At 58.6% G+C, this 16,874-nt stretch overlaps 1 protein-coding gene across 8 annotated transcripts in view; it reads right to left on the bottom strand.

Moving 5' to 3' along the window:
- PAK4 (p21 (RAC1) activated kinase 4) overlaps positions 1-16,874 on the bottom strand; it is a 30,408-nt gene that overhangs the window by 11,297 nt on the left and 2,237 nt on the right. Inside the window, exons 1-2 of one of the 8 annotated variants that reach the window (XM_059717766.1) lie at positions 11,001-11,158; positions 10,223-10,329 (exon numbers count right to left, since the gene is read on the bottom strand). The exons of 1 other annotated variant lie outside the window; for it this stretch is intronic. Coding sequence is in view for 4 of the 7 variants with exons in the window: in XM_059717763.1 (XP_059573746.1) it covers positions 2,491-2,650 (160 nt within the window). In the remaining 3 variants the exon portion in view is untranslated. Of the gene's footprint in view, positions 1-741; positions 1,880-2,490; positions 2,732-3,001; positions 3,117-10,222; positions 10,330-11,000; positions 11,159-16,874 lie in introns of those variants that run through there. 6 more of the 8 variants (XM_059717765.1, XM_059717768.1, XM_059717763.1 and 3 more) reach the window with 6 other exon arrangements.

Below are 16,874 nucleotides of genomic sequence, written 5' to 3'. Positions count from 1 at the left end.
GCAGGAAGGGCAGGCAAGCAGAGAAAAGGCGAGCTTGAAGAGTGGAACATCAAGACCATTAGGAAAGGAGAAAGGGCCGTTCACACCCATGGAGCGGAGAGATTAGCAGGAACCCAGATGATGATAATAAGCCGCAAAGTCAATTGACACCTTGGCTGCTGCTTGGATAGAAATGCCGCTGCCCCTGCCTGGTTTGTGTAAACAGGACTCGAAGTGGGGGGGTGACTGCCCCCCGCCCCCTCCCCAGGCACTTCCGGCAGTCTGCTGCTTTCCCCCCCTCCTGCTCACATGACATGACGGGGACAGATTCATTGTAAAGCCCCCGAAACCCAGGCAGCGAGGAGACAGTCCGGCTTGCGGGCGTTTTTGTGGTTCGGGAGAGAAGCAGCGGCCGGTGCCATCTGTGCCCCCTGCCTCTACCTCCCTGATGCCCTTGGCAAAGACGCCATGGCCCCAGGGCTAACCCCGCGGCCTGCCCGAGTGCAACGCGCCACCTGAGCAGGGGGGAAATGCTCTGCAGGGGCACCATGGAAGTGCCTGGATCCTGTCTGAGCCCTGACGGCGAGCTGTAGAGCAGGGGGAAATTCCAGCACACCCCAGAGGTCCCAACCTATTCGTCATCACCCGGGGCTGGCTCCCTGCAGGGCTGGGTGCCCAGAGCGGGGAGGGAGGCAGGGAGAAGTGTGGCCTTGGCGAGGGGAAGATCTGGGGGGCAGCGGCCGAGAGCCAGGAGGAACTTACATGCCCATTCGTCGTGGGACCTCATCGCGGCCCGTCTCGGGGCCCTCAGTACGCCCAGGCCCCTGGAGAACGAGTCCAGGCTCTGTCTCCTGGCTAATGGCTTCCCCAAACCAGCCGCACGGCTTTAGGCCCCCTCCTTCTGGGCCGGGCCGGCTGGGGGCTCGCCAGGATGACAGGCCCCGGGGCGGGGTGGGGCGCAGTGCCACCCACGCGGGTTCCTGGAGTCCTGGCCTCTGATTCACCCGTCCCCTCCCAGCGGGCACTGGGCTGCGCTGCCCTCCCGCCCGCGGCAGGAGGGAGCTGAGGCACCTCTGTCGGGGAGAGAGAAGTGCTCCAAAGGGGCTGGCCCCAAAACGCAGCCGGCTTTCGGTTGCCAAGGGCTCGCAGGCACGTTCCAAGGTCCTGGACTGGCTACTGCCCCAGGACAGCCTGGCCTGAATGAGAGGGAGAGGAGCATCTTCCCCCGTGCGCAGAGAAGGAAACTGAGGCACGGAGCTACAAAGTAATTGGCCGGGGCTGCAGGGGGGGGAGTGGCCCTGGCCATCCTGAGCCTAAAACCGAGGTCATGAACCCAGGTCGTGTCCCTTCTGCTTCCCCCAAGCCTAGAACCCAGCCTGCCTTGCTCTCATAGACATCTTTAACCCCAAATTGGCCTGCTCAGCCCAATCCTCAACCCTCCAGCTCCACCCACACACAGACCCCAGGCCTTCAGAACACACACCTGTGCACATACACACACAACACAGGCATCCAAGACACACGCGCAGAACGAACCCAGGCATCCAGGAAACACGTACAACCCAGATGTCTGGGACAGATAGGCACATGGACACGCACCCTCCCAGGTATTCAGGACACGGACACACACAACCCAAGTGTCCTGGATGGATACACACACACAACCCAGGCATCCAGGACACACACACACGACCTGGGAATCCAGGATGCACACACACACAGAACCCAGGCATTCGGAAAACACACACACACACACACACACACACACACAGAACCCAGGCATGCAGGAAATGTGCACACCCACCTCCAGGTGTCTGTGACACAGACACCCCCCCCCGGTGTCCAGGAAACACACACACAGAACCCAGGTGTCCGTGACGGATACACACACAAATACACGCACACAGAACCCAGGTGTCCGTGACACATCCCTCCCACCACCAAAGAGCTTCCCCGCTGTGTTCTGCCCAAGCCCCCCTGGCCGCGGCAGGAAGCCGGGAGCCAGGCTGCCCCGGGCCCGGCGGTGCTCCCTTGATCTCCTCGCCCCCTTGCATTATTTAGCCATGGAGGAACCGGGGAATAAACAGCGCAGCCCAGACTCCAAGACGCCGCCCCGGCCTCCGAAATCCAGGCAGGCTCCCAAGAATACGCGCCCAGGAGGCCACCGACCCCCTTGCACCCACCCCAAGAAGGTGGGACGTAAGGGAGCCCCCACCTCCCTAAACAGCCAGCCACGTCCCCCCACCCCGTGGAAGTGTCTTGTCTGGGGGAGGCATCTCTCTCCTGCCAACTGCCCCATGGGACCTTTGCCCTCCTCCTCCTGGGCCCTGGCGGGTGTTAGTACCAGGAGGAGCCAGCGCCCTACCCCGCGCCCATCTGGGTCCCCTGGTCCCAGTCTCTGCCCTCCGCATCCCCCAGGTCCCATGTCCACCCACATCCTGGCTGTTGACCCCCTCCCGGCACAAGGACCCCCCCACACACACACCCACTGAACCCCTGGGAAAGCCTCACGTGCAGCTGGGAGAAAGGCAAAATTAGGCGGAGAGAGGACCCGGTTCCCTGCAGGCTCCCCCTCCGTGCGGCAGGGCATGACAGCTGGGAACGTGCCCACCAACCATTTATACTGGGGTCTTCTAGGTGGCAGGGAGGGGCTCCCCCCCACAACCCACATCACCCGGAGGCCAGAAATACTCAGATACTGGGAAAAGGGGGGAGAGGGGGTAAGGAAGCTGGCTGGAGTGCTGCATAACCCACCAGGCACCCAAGGGTTAAAATCGGGAGTGGGGATGGGTGGGGGATTGGTGCCCGCAGCCAATGGGAGAGCAAGGTTTGAAAACAAAGCGGCCACTCAGGTGCTGGCCTTGGAGGGCGGGGCAAGGCAGAGCCCACCCCCAAAAACCCACCCCAGGCAGGTGCTGGGGGCAGCCCCCAGACCCACAGACCATGGGGCTGCCCGCCCGGCACGTCCAGAGCCCGGGCATTCGCAGCACACACGCCTCCTCCCTCGGCTGCAAAAACCCACCTCGCCGGTGGTAGGAAAGTCCTAAAATCCGCCCCGTTGGCAACCCTGGGCATCAGTGGGGTCATGTCGAGTCCAGCCCCGACGAAACCACCCCAGCTCCGGGTCTGTCCCACATTGCTCTGCGCCGGACTCTCTCCTCCCCCTCGATGCAGAGAAGGCGGCACAAAGAGGCATTTCCCAATGGAGCCCTAGTGTAGACACAACTCCGGCGCCAGTGTGGATGATCCCATGGCTGGGGGAGAGGCTGCCGGGTGCCCGGTTCAACCAGATGACCCGGGAGGGCCGTTTAAACCCTCTGCAGAGCTGAGAATTCGGGTTTCTCCCAGGACAAACTCTTTCCTTCCGGGATCCAGCGCATCCCAGTGTCCCGTTTTAAAGATGGGGAAGGAGCCGAGGAGAACAGAAGGCCCCGCAGCCTCCTGCTGCAGGACCTGCTGGGGGCAGGGAGCAGCCCTGGGCACTGGAGAAAGGCAAAGCAACCACCTCCGGGGGTCCAGGCTCAGACTCGCCGCTAGAGAGAGAAAGCCCCAGTACAGCGCCCCCGCAACCCGCCCGGCCCCAGCAGGTGCACAGCAGAGCCGGAGGCAGAGGAACAGACGACCAGGGAAGCTGTGGGGGTGATCTGATGTCCTCTGGGGATGTCCCAGGCTTCTGGGCTTTGCTGGGTGCCGCCCCCCCACCCCGCTTTCTGCTCCATGTGTTGGGGGGTGGGGTTGGGCTGTGCCAACCAACCCCGCAGGGGCCAGGCTGGAGGATCTAGCCCCTGCGCTCAGGCTCAGCCTGAGGCTTCACTGGGGCAGGGATTTCCCCCCTGGTCCGGACTGGGGGTGGGTTTGCCTTCCTCTGCAGCGGGGGCACGGCCTCGCCCTGGGGTTTCTGAAGCATCCATGACGCTCCTTTGCAGCAGCAGGACGTTGCTCCCGCAGCCCTGCTTTCCCTGCGGCAGATTTGGGGCGATGCCCGGGGCAGTGTCAGGGCCAACGGTCGTGCTGCTCAGAGTTTCGATGCTGGGTTTGTCTGGGCTGGTTTGGACGGGGCTGATCCTGCCTCAGGCCAGGGTTAGACTAGCCGTGACCTCTGGGGGTCCCTTCCAGCCCTGCTCCTCTCTGACTCTCTGCTTGGAACTGGAACGCAGCTAGATCAGGCCCCAAATCCTACCGCTTGTCAGAGCCAGTCCGCGCACCCCCCGCTGCCTTCGCTGGAGAAGGGAAACACCCTGGATTCAACCCAGTTAAGTCACAAACGTGCTTGGAGAGGCGTTGAGGGCAGCAGAAAACCAGAGCCGCCATCAGCACTGGAAGGTTTAAAGCCACGTGGCGCAGGCAGGATCTAGGCCCAGAGACCCCCCAATTCCCACTTCAGACACCCGTGGGGCCGGGGGATGAACGAATAGGGTGCTGGGGTCCAACCTCACTGTCCCTGCTGCAGCTTGAGGCCGTTGCTCCGAGTCCTGCCCACCTGTCCCTGCAGAGAAGGGTCTGTCTCCATCCTCTGCCGAGCGGCCTTCAAGGGGTCAAATCCCCGCTTCTCGGCCTTCTCTGCTCCATACCAAATCACCCCAGTTCTTTCTGCCGTGACAAGAGGGAGCAGGAGAGGTTCGACACAAGCCCCTGCAATGTGAGGTCTTCAAACCGCGGGCCAGCACTGTCCCCTTGGAGGTCACAGAGTCCGGCCTCCTGCTCCAGGCAGGATCAGCCCCGTCTAAACCCTCCCAGACACGGCCTGGTCTGACCCAGTCCTAACACAACCCCGCAGCCCGATCACACGTTACCCCAAGATAGCCCTGGATCTGCCCCGGGGGCTGGCAGGGTCCTGCTGCTCTGGTCTGCAGTCTTACACATCAGCTCCTACCAGGCAGCTCAGACTCCCCCTTTCCGAACGCTCCTGCCGCTGTCGGGTGCTTTCATTGCTCCCTGGAAGCCGGCCCAGAATCGCACGGGGAAGAGGGGACAGCCCAGGAAAAGTATTTGGCAACTGAAAGCCAAAACCACCCACACCCTTTTTTTTTTCCCCCCGCAGCTTTATTTGCAAAAGCCAATTCTCTCTTGCGGTGCTGAACAGCCTTTCGGGTGTCTTGCAGAGCAGACTGGGGAGGTGGAGGACAGAGAGAGCCGGCAAGTCTGCAGACTTGCTGGAAAAAAGGGGGATTTCTAGGAGCTGTCAGCCTTAGTAGATGGAGGCGTCCAGACACGGATCCTTTCCATCCTGTGTGATGTTGTGGTCGGGGAGTTTTCGCCACGGCCGTTCAGAGGCTGACGGGAAGGGAACTGGGGTGGGGGAGAGGTCTGATCCGCTGGGTCGCACGACAGCACGAGTACACGTGAGGATCAGCAATGCTTAGCTCCCATCTGATTATCCTCCTGCGGCCCCTGGTTCCTAGCCTCGCACCTGCCCTCCTCCTCCCGGCTTCCCATGCGATTATCTGCACCCCCACCGTGGAGGGGCTTGGCTCCCCCGTCGCGGCGGCGGCAGATGACAGCAGATGAACGGGGCACGTCTGGAGTGATCGCCCCTTGCTAGCATCTGCTGGCACTCACCCAGCACCCTTGGGAGGAAAAGGGGCAGGCCTGGGTTCAAGACCAATCATCGCTCTACGGGGAAGGGGCCACGTGAGGGAAGGGAAGGGAGGCCATCAAAGCCGCGGAGGCATTCAGAGAGAAATCAATCCTGGTGCTGTGAAGTAGCAAACAGTTCTCGGGGCAGGAAGAAGGGAGAGAGCCCGGAGAAACACCAAACACATCCTTAGCTCCAGCGGCTCAGCACGGGTTGATTCCCTCCCAGGGGGAAAGAAAGCACTGGAGCCCCCGGCAGGGATTGGGGCTGAGCGTGGATCTTAGTCTGTTTTTAATTCCTTTGGGGAAAAAAATAAAGAGACCGCCACTAAAACCCAGAGAACGCTGGGGCTGCGTGCGTCTCGGCTTGGGGCGGTTTTCAGAGAAACTGCAGAGAAGTGGGGGGGAAGGGAGCTCCAGAGGTCACAGCTAATCCGACCCCCGGCCTGAGGCAGGATCCACCCCGTCCAAACCAGCCCAGACAAACCCAGGGTCAAACCTCTGAGCAGCGCGACCGCCAGCCCTGACACCACACCGGGCACTGCACCCGAATCTGCCGCAGAGAAAGCAGGAGGGTGTGGGGGCAACATCCTGCTGCTGCCAAAGGCGCTCCAGAGACCCCAGGTAGAGGCCGTGCCCCTGCTACAGAGAACGGCAACCCCCCCAGTTGTGCCAGTCCAAGCAGGAGGGGAAATCCCTTCCTGCCCCCAGTGCAGCATCAGTCCGGCTCTGAGCAGAGGGGCAAGACCCTCCAGCCAGGACCCCGTGGGACCACTGGCCCATCCCCAGCCCAGCACCTCTGGGGGAGGCTTAAAACCCCCGATACATGAAGCAGAAGGAGGCAGGGGGGATGTGTGCATGGAGCTGGACATCCCCTGGGCACGGGGCAGACATGCCTGAAGCTAGATGTCCCCCCCACAGGGAGACCTAGGGAACCCCACTGACGTTTTGAAAAATCAAAGCCCGTCACATGAAACAGCTTCATCCCCAAATCCTCACCACAGCAACATCATCACCCTCACCTGCTCACGTCTGCATCGCCGACCATCCGAGCGCAATCCAGGAGGATTCCCGGCCCCGAGAAGGGCATGTGGGCCCTGAAGGTTCACCTAACACCTCCCACCCATACAGCAGGTGCAATAAAAAAGGTCCCGAGTAAACCTGGTCTTCCTCATATTCCCTCGACCATCAAGCTACCGCCAAGATAATCCCTCAGTCAACCCACCGCGCTCCTGCGCCTTCATCCAGGAGATAAACTTGGCTAATGAGATCAACCTGATCATAAGGTTTCATGGCAACCACTTTTAAAGAGCCCAGAACAGAGCCTGGTTTCGGGGCAGATTTCGCGGGGTCTAACGAACGTTACCCCTTCGTTTGAGTGCTGTCAGAGGCTCTGGCAACACGGACCAGTCTGAAGGGGGGGATGCAGGCAGGCCACTGCACCCCCTCTGCATCCATCCCTGGTCGTGTCACATGTGATGAAGCACCGCCTGCACCCCGCTTTTCAAAATCCTAGCTCTGAGCACGCCAGATCCTCAAGACAAAGTAACCCTAAAACAAGGGCAACAAAAATGATCAGGGCTATGGAGGTGGCTTCCCTATGAGGAGAGACTAACAAGGCCAGGCCGGGCCCGGTTACAAAAGGAGACGCTTCAATGGGGGGCATAATACGAGTTTACAAAGTACTAAGCAAGGAAGAGAAGCTCAGTGGGGATTTACTCTGGGCCATCTCTCGCCAGGCAAGAATGAAGGGTTACGGCATGAAAGGACCAGTTTAAAATGAACACCAGGATGGTCGTTTCCCCCCAGTGTGGGATGGAAGGGGGGAGCTCATGGCCACCAGATGTGGGGGAAGCGGAGTTTAGCCCAATTCAGAAGGGACTGGTCCAGGTCCTGGAAGAAAGGGGCACTGGGAGCTCTGGGGCACAGCCTCTGAATGAGAATGTCCTGGACCGTCGATGGCTGCAAGGAGGTGGGGGGCAACCCTGCTCAGACCCCCATACTCTGCCTTCCAGCTCCACGCTCTGCCGCCGCGTGACACAGGAGACAGGCAAGACAGACCTAGGGGCGGATCCAGTACAACAGATCTTAGGACAAATGTGCCGCAAAACCCAGGAGCTGAAGCAGGAGAAGGTGAAACTTTTTAAAGCCTTCCCCAGCTGGAAATCCTGAGCAGGCAGGTGCCTGGAAAGGCCTCTGCATTTCTGTGCCCAACAGCTACAGAACAGGTTTTTCCAGGCTCAACAGATCTGCCCTGATCTGGGCGGGCAGAGGGAAGACAATGCCCAGCTCCCCCCTCCGCCCAGAGGCTGGGTGCCAAGAACTCATGGGCTGGCAGGGGGAAAAGCAGGCCGCCATAACCCGTTGCTGGCTAATCTGATACCACTGCAGGGTAAGCACCAGGACAAGAGCAGCAGTGGAGAGCAGGCCCATTGGGAAGGCGGTTGCCTCTGCGGGTTTCTTAGCAAGGTTTTAGCATGTCGGGGAGCCATGGACAGCTGGCTGGATCGTGCTAAGGGCAAGCAAAAGGGCATGGAGCTGGCTGTCTGCATAAGAGGGATGCCGGCAGGAGTGAGATTCATCCTTAGCGGCGTCTGCTTTGGAGCCAGGACAAAACCCAAGCCCTGGGCACCCCCCACGCTACTTCCCAGAAAGCTGCTTCTCGCCTGACTCCCTTCCTCTAGCCCAGGGGTGGATGCAGAGGAGGTGCAGGGCCCTGTTTCGGATTGGATCGACCACACCAGTGGAGAATCGTCAAACAGCCACAGCCTTCAGCGATCAGACATTCCCAGCCCCTCCGCTCCTGGCTTTCAAACATTGCCCCCCGCCCCAGTGTGGCCCAGCTCAAACTCTCCACTGCCCAGCAGACATCAAGTAGAGACGGCTTTATCTAGGCAAATAACGCTGAACCCATCAGTCCATCTCCACTGGTGTGCTAGCAACACCCCCATAAAGAAACCATCAGGGTTTGTGCATGTTTTTCCCCAAATGCGATGACCCTGATCCAATGCCCCAAGTGTCCTCATGGCAATGCCGGGTGTGGAACTAAAACAGCAACCGTGCAAGAGAACGAAGCAAAGATATAAAGGATGGAGACGTACACTCACTGTTAGACACCAAGATCCAGGTCTACGGTGCAGTCGTCGTCCCCACTCTCCTCTACGGATGCAAAATGGCAGGATCTAGTTGGGGCTGGTCCTGCTTTGGACTAGATGTGACCTCCTGAGGTCCCTCCCCACCCTCATTTGCTGATACACATCATCTCCAGAGCCCAGAGAGGTACCCGCCATATCCAACAGGAAGATCACAGCAGAAACACCAGTGTCCCGGCTGAAGCCAAGGTTACCGGCACTGAGTCAGTGACGCTGATGCACCAGCTTCGCTGGACTGGACCGTGCGCGCAGACGCCTGACTCAACCCCCAAAACAAGTGCTCTAACAACAAGTGGCCTGAGATTTCGCAGTGGACACAGGAAGCGTTACCAAGACGCGTGGAAGACAGATCTCCGGACAACGGATATCAAGAGCTGGGGGTAGCTGGATGCCGACCGACTCCAGCGACGCCGCAACCTTCGCCAAGCAGCCGCCCACTTCGAGGGAAAGCGCCTTGCCCGAAGCAGAGCGCAGAAAGCGGAAGGAGTACGAGGAGGGCAATCCCAGCCTACAGCCTGCTCTCCCCTGAAGAAAGACCTGCAGGCAGGCCTGCGGCTCAAGGACTGGACCCACCAAGAGGTCATTCTTGAACCAAGGGAGTCCTGACGACTAAGAGCACGTTTCTTACTGAGCAGCCGCTCCATCTCTGACCTCACTATCTTCACACTCAAGGGAACCCTACCCCATGCCCCGGAGACTCGCTCTCAGGCCCTCTCCGCTGCTGGCTTTCACTAGGCCACGCCTGGCTTCCTGTGGTCAGAGACCCACGGGAGGACATCTTGCATTTGAAAGCTTTGTCTAACTTTATCCCAGTTTGGTGCAATAAGAGATTGCGCCCTAGGAAATCCTTGTCTGAGAGCCCTAAAGCAGGGCTTTCTCTTCCCCTCCCTGCACAGAGGCAGGCCCTCACTTTCCCCACTATCCAGGGGGGCACCAGAGCTATTCTTGCCCCCTGCACGGGGGCTGGGGTCAGCTGGGGATGGGGACAGCCCCTTCCACCCGCTTGCTCTGGGTGGAGGGGAGGGAACTACTCTCCCCCATGCTGTTACCACTGTCTCCACTGATCTCTGGATACAAGCAGGGACGGAGGACATCCATCTCTGAAGCGATGCACCACCACCTTCCCACAGCTCTGGTTACACCGCCCCACCCGCCAGCTCCATCATATACCCACTGCCACGGGAACCAGGCCACCCTTTTGGCCCAGCTGATAATCCAAGTCTCCTTTTTGCCTTCCCCGTCTCCTCTCTACGAACAGGGGCTGGAGCGAACCTGCCTCTAGCACTGGGGGTCCTTTAGTCTCCCACCCTGTAGCTCTGGCTTGGCCTCCGAGCATGGAAATACCTCCCCTACCCTCTTGGCTGCAGTCTAGTCCCTCACAAGACGACAAACTGCTCTGGGATGGAAGCAGCAGCATTTCCCCGTTATACATTTGCATGTATTTAAATTTGTGGCCAGGTGGAAAGCTCATCAGAGCCACCGTAGAGCTCGTGGTAGTCGCAGCCCCTCGCGCTTACCTCCCGGCAGAGACGCGTCATCCAAGCCAGTCAATCGCTTCTCATCGTTCTCCCCGTGGTGGAACTAGACCCGGGGGCCAATGCAAGGCGTGAGATCCAGCGGGTTTCTGCAAGGGCAAAACTCCTCGTTAACGCTGCCTTAACAAAGGGGCCCCGTGACAAGTGCTGTGGAGGACATTGAGGGTCTTTTTTTTTTGCTACTTGGAGGCCAGAGAGCGAGGACCACTGTAGCCTGGGCTGGGAGGAGTGAACGCGGACACCCCACCTGTCCAGCAGCTCCAGAGGCTTTGTAAGAGCATAAGACCAGCCGCAAACAGGGTCAGACCTTAGGTTTGTCGTGCCCCATCTCCCGTGTCTGGTAGGCCCTGGCGGCAGAGCGTGGCACTGGACAGGAGAGGGACGGGGTCCGAGCAGGGTTCTTCCCCATTCCTCTCCCCCTCGCAGCCATCGAGGGTCCAAGACGTTGCGACCCCGGGGCCGCGCCCCACAGCCCCTGATGCCCCTTTCCCCCAGGATGGGCCCAGCCCCCGGGTAGATCTGGCTGAACTCTCTGCTCCCCCTGCACCCGGTGCCTATGAGCTCCCCCCATTCACCCCACGCGGGGGGAAACGACTGTCCTGGTGTCAGCGTTACACCACCGACCTGCTTGTTACATGCCATGACCCCTTGTTCTCGTCTGGCGAGAGGCAGCCAGGAGTCGATCCCCCGGCAATGTCTCTTCCCCCCTTAGTAGGATATAAACCCCCGTCCTGCCCCCCTCCAGCACGTCTCTGCTAACCTGGCTAGACCTGGCTTCTTTCGTCTCTCCCCCAGGAGAAGACGCAGCCGGGCCCCAAATGCAGCTAAGGATCGGGGAGGATAGAGCCAGGCACCAGCTGACCGCCTCGCAGTGACAGCACCGCAGCAGGGTCCGGCAGGAGGGGAGTGGTGGAGAGGACAGGCATGCCAGGAATGCAGGCAGGACTGACACGGGCTTCTCCTGCCGCTTCCACCTCGATAACGCATTAATCAGGCAGCGGAAGGGATGCAGGAGTCGCTGCCGTAATTCCTCGCATATGACACGCGCCTGAACCCAGGGAGGAGGGCCTGGCCCCCCTGTTCATTGGGGGTCAGGAAGGACTTCAACCCCTTGGTCTGGGGGTGGGGTTGCCTTCCTCTGGGCACAGGATCTCTAGAGCTCATTTGAACCCGCTCCTTCTTGGCCCTACGAGCCTCAGCTTCACCTGGGGCACGTTAACAGACATTGGACGCAGACACAAGCATGTCTAGGATGGTTCAGTTGGCGTAGAGCAGGGGGGTGGGCTGGATGCGACCTCCAGCCTGCCTTTCCTGCAGATCTGCAACCCTTAGACCCAGCGATTCTCAACTGGGGCTACCCAGAGTCTCTGAAGGGTGATGTGAGGTGTGAAGAAATACAGCCCATTCCAACAGTGCGCTCTTGCTGCAAATAAAGGGAGCCAGCAGCCTCCTGGGCTGTATGGACAGCCACATCCCTTGCAAATCCAGGGCAGTGATTCTCCTGCTCGATCCAGCCCTGGGTCTAATTCGGGTCCCTGAAGGAGGTGGACACGTTGGACACAGTCCACGGAGAGGGACACGAGTGACGAGGGGCCGGGGAGGCAGGACGGAGGGGGGAGAAGGAGACCGAGGGGGGATTTGATCCCAGTCTCGGGGCGACGACAGAGGATGGAGACGTGGTTTTCTCTATGGCTGTTCAGGATGAGACTAGGAGCAATGGGCTCCCGCTGCAGCACAGGAAACTGAGACTGGAGAGGAGGTGGCACGTCCTGGCTCTGGGCAGGCGGGGTCTGGCATTGGAACTAGAGAAGTGGGGTGTCTCCACCCCTCTCCCCCCTACTGAAAACATGCTGATGCGCTTGGGTCCCTCCATCACCGCGGGGTGGTGTGGAGAGGCTGGCATGAGTGAGAGGCTGGGAACATTTACGGTGCCTGCCGTGGAAGCAAAGCGATTCCCGCTTGGCGCTAATTAAGCTGCCAGCTGATTAGCCAAGGGAACCCTCCAATTAGCCTTTTACATCATTTATGGCCCTGAGCGCTTACCCATGCCACGGATGCGTGAGCATGGTGAGGATGGGGGGGGGAATGGAGGGGAACGCAGAAGAGTCGTTGCTCTTTCTGTGACAGCTAAGTTCAGCCTCGTTAGGGGAAAAGAAGGGGACGCTCGCCTGGGGCTGGATCAGCCTGGGGCACAGGGACGGGAGGAAACCCTCTCCCCCACCCGGGTTTAGAAAGCACCAGACCCCTGGGCCCAACCCTGGCTTGTGGGGGGGTGAGAGGAGGTGGTCCCGATCCAGCTGCAGCACCGAAAACTGGAGCACCACGCTTCTAGGCTGGTGAGTCTCAATCTCGTTAGGCTCCAGTTTCTCCCCCTGCTTTGTTAGACTCAAGTCCCCCCCCCCCCCCTTAATCCCAGCTCTTTGCTTTTTGACGAATCCTAGAACAACTTTTATGTTGCAAAAAACTCAGCCGGACACCCAAGGCTGCTGCTGTGAAGCCCCCTTAGCAGGATCTCGGGGCGCCTTGGGGTGCCCTATCACCCCCGGTTGAGAACCACTGGTCCAGACCCCGCGGACTCACTTCTTTTACACATAGATTTTGCTCCTTCATGGCACAAATCCTGCCTCCGGGGACATCCCTGCTTCAAAGCACCTGATGGGCAACCCACCCAGTGCCACCAAACCCTGAAGCCAGCCAGATGGGCTGGCCGCAAGCAAAACCAACGGGAATACCGTATTTTTAGACATCTAATACATGGCTCCCCCCACTATGTCAGGGTGCACGTATTCAGTGGAGAAGCTGATTTTCTGTCTGCATCAGAAGCCCTCAGGGTGGATTCCTGCTCCACGGTGCAGCCAGGCAGCTGAGGGTCACTTTATAGCTCATTGCTCTTCACTCCACAGGTGTTAACAACGACCACCACCGCTCCTCTTGTAGTGGTCTTGAGCAAGCAAACCTTTCCTAGGGCAAGTCTGCAGTTCTGCTAACTGCACCTGCGTTATTTCATAGCCTCTTGAACTCTTTCCAGACTGAGAAATCCACTCCTGAAGACCAACCCAACAGCAACTAGGGTTTCAGCTTCGGTTAAGCTGGAAAGGGAGGCAGGCATCACAAGGGCTGCTGGGTAAAACCTGGGGTCTGCGTCAGGGTCTGAGATGAGTAGAGACGTAGGTCTGGCGCACCCCACATAGCGAGGTGCTGCCAGGGATCCAAGCCACGTCCCCCAGAAAGCCCAGCCGGGCAGGGCCACGGCCACACGTGAGCGGCCCCACTGTTCCTTTCCAGCTTTGGCACTGGTTCTGGTGTTAATTACTGCTCCTCCCCGCGCCGGCTCTTCATCTGCGAGCGCTTGAGCATGTCAGGAGAGGTAATTGGCAGAGTCCCACAGGAGGTGGGCATCATGCGGGCTCCACGGGGGAAGGTGAGGTTGCTGCCGCAGCTCTGCACAGTGCAGCCACAGTTCCCAGCTCAGCGTCCTACAAGCCCTGCGCTGCCCACTTGCCCCCTGGCAGCCTGGCCTCAGCTCTCCCAGCAGCAGGATGGATCAGACCCTATTCCCTGGCGTTTCCAGTGGAGGGGAGAGTCCGCCCCATCACACTAATAATCAGGGATACTATTCTGTTCTGATAAAAAAAAAAAATCCCCAACTTTCAGATGAAAAAAAGTAACCCAAAATCCACATTTTTCTGTGATCAAAATGAAATGCCACCAATATAACACACACACACACACACATATATATATATATACACACACACACTTATATTTATATAATTAATATAACCGTGGCATTTCATTTTAATAGCTGAAAAATGTGGATTTTGGACTACTTTTTTAAATCCGAAAATTGGAGATTTTTTTTTTTTTAAATCAGAGAAAACCAAGATTCCTGCTAATAATGCTTGTGCCGCAACCGCACTAACGATGTGCCAAGGAACCACGAAAAAACTCAACACAACCCAGAAAAAAAAAAAACCACACCGAAAACTCTGCCCAGAGACATCCCCGCGCTGTCGTATTCGGATGCTGTGACCCTCCGCCACAAAGGGATCGCAGAATCCAAGCCAGGATCTTTCCCACCGGTACCATGTTTTCCTGTGTATAACACACCTCGCCCCCCCACAAAGCCCCAGCTGCTGGACATTGCATTGGGTGTCACACGCGAGAAATACAGAAAGAGCCATTTCTGCTGCTTCCCAACCCAAAAGGCATGGGGGCTCCTGGGGAGAAGAGCCATGGACAGGCCTGATTCTCTCACTGCTGCCGGCTTACAAATGGAAAGGGGGGGAAAAAAAATCTCATTTTCTTTGTTCAAACCCCAGGTGCATATTTTAACTCACAGCATGTTGCACGCGAGAGAATACGGTATTCAGCCGGGCCAGAGCTCTGGAGCGGGGTTTTGCGGTGAGAAGAGAGAGCAGCTGCTTCTGTTTCAACGACTGCCCCAGACTCCTGGAAGGTGCAACCTACGGGGATGCCCCGCTGGCCCACCCGGCGCGCCCACGGCCTCCGAGCCGCTTGCTCCGCCGGCAACAGAGCAACACGCGCTGCCGCCAACATGCCTTGTGCTCACGCCTGGAGCTCCAGAGAAATGGGCCTGGGTTAAAGAAAAGCCTCCGTCGCGGCTGTAATTAGGCCATGGAGAAGCGGCAGAAGGGACTGGGGGGTTTTGCGAGCGCCTGGGGGGATAAAACCAACCCATTCTGAAATGACTTGGCCCGTGGTGGAGTTGCTCTCCCCTTCCATACTGGTCAACCAGAGCAGCAGCACCAGTCACCAGTGGCCAAGGCTGGCTGGAAAACAGCAAGGCATCACCCCCCCAAGTTGGCTCCAGCATGAGGTCTCCAGGAACAAGCCGCAACCCAGATGCTGGATCCATGATGCCTCTTGCTGTTCATTAAGGGGCCTAACGAGGATACCTGGTGAGGTCATAAACAGTAAGGTCCAATCTCCTCTTGACCCCCCCCCCCGAGCTGCTGAACCTCCCAGGGGGGCGAGCTTGGCGGTAGGATGCAGTAGAGAGGCGATACCGTACTCTCTCGCATACAACGCGCCTCTGGACTAAGATACGCACCTTGCGTTTCAAAGGCAGAACAAAGGAAAAAATAAAGATCTCTTTCCTTGTAGCAACTGGGTGGCAGCAGGGAGGGAGCCAGGCCGGCTCCTTCTCCTCCCCAACAGTCTCACACAGACTTTGCTTGGCAAGGAACTGCTCTTACCGTATTGTTTGCATATACGGCACAGTGCAAGAAGCAAGGTCCCACTGGAAGTACCTGTGAAATACTGAGACGATGCTTTTCCCTTAACCAAGACTAATTTGAGTTAATTAACATTCAAGCTGCATGTGTAAAAGGACTGTCCTGTCCTGTCTCTCCCACCCGAGTCCCCTCTTGACAGGAGTCAAAGCCCATGACAGCCGGACCCAGGATAAAACCTGCATCTTGTTTTAATGTGATCAAACACATGTCAAAGCTGCAGATCTACACCGATCCAGCCGCATGGGTGGCCGCAGATCTACACCGATCCAGCTGCACGGGTGGCCGCAGATCTACACCGACCCAGCCGCACGGGTGGCCGCAGATCTACATGGATCCAGCCACCTGGGTGGCCACAGATCTATACAGACCCAGCCACGTAGGTGGCCACAGATCTATACAGACCCAGCCACGTAGGTGGCCACAGATCTATATACCTATATATGGTATAGCCTAGAAGGTGCAAATCCGCCCTGCCTGCTACTCGACTTCAGACTAACGCGGCAAACTAGGTCTCTGACAACACCTCGGCTCCTCGTTACCTGAAGTCTCTCCTCAGATGAATAATTTCGGGAGAGGGGGTTGACGAGCTGAGGGGGAAGGCAGGATATTTTTACCTCTGCGTCGGCGCTTGGGTTTTGCGGCGCCGCCTTCTGCTGCTAATCCCAAGCTCTTGAAGAACAATCAAAATTCCCTTCGAACGTCCGCGGTGCAGAGGCAGCGCCACTACTTGCGGCAGATGGATCTCTGCTCCATCCAGCCTGGAGACCTCCCTCGTCCCGCTTCAGGACTGAGATCTTATATCTGGTCCCTTGGTTTTTTCCAGCCCGTGTCCAACAGAGCTGGGATGAAAGCACCGGCCTGTTCCAATCCCTGCCCCTCTCCTCTGGGTTATAAGCCACAATTTCTCCACGGGGCATTTGCCCCGTGGAGGAACGTCCTCATCCTTTGCAAACTCCCCACCCCGGACTGATCCCGGACTGAGGCTCTGACCCGTCTGCTTGGAAAGGAAGGGGTTGAGTCCCCGCCTTTGTCCCCACTCCGTCATTACGTCTGTGGCTGCGGTTTGACATTTCTCTGACCAGCCGGCTTGGCCCGGAGCCGGCAACGGGCACAACCCTGAACTTTCCAGTGAAATCGGAGAGCTGCACACAGCGCTGAACGCAAAGAATCAGGCATCGTGCCGCATGGATCGCATCCTGCCATACAGGTCACGTGGTCCCAGGCACGCACCCAGCGCACTCGGCCCCAGAGTGCCCAGGGCTGCCCCACAGACCCCCCCCGAAGGGTCCTGCACGGCCCCACAGCCTCGGCAGAGGTGACGGTGGTGTGGAAGGGAGCCAGAAAGAGCCTGGGAACCCTGTGTCACCGAGAGCATT

Source organism: Alligator mississippiensis, chromosome 15, assembly GCF_030867095.1.
Source record: "Alligator mississippiensis isolate rAllMis1 chromosome 15, rAllMis1, whole genome shotgun sequence".
Lineage (NCBI taxonomy): Eukaryota > Metazoa > Chordata > Crocodylia > Alligatoridae > Alligator > Alligator mississippiensis.
Note: the sequence above shows the minus strand (reverse complement) of the source record. Positions and strands in the feature narration are given on the sequence as shown.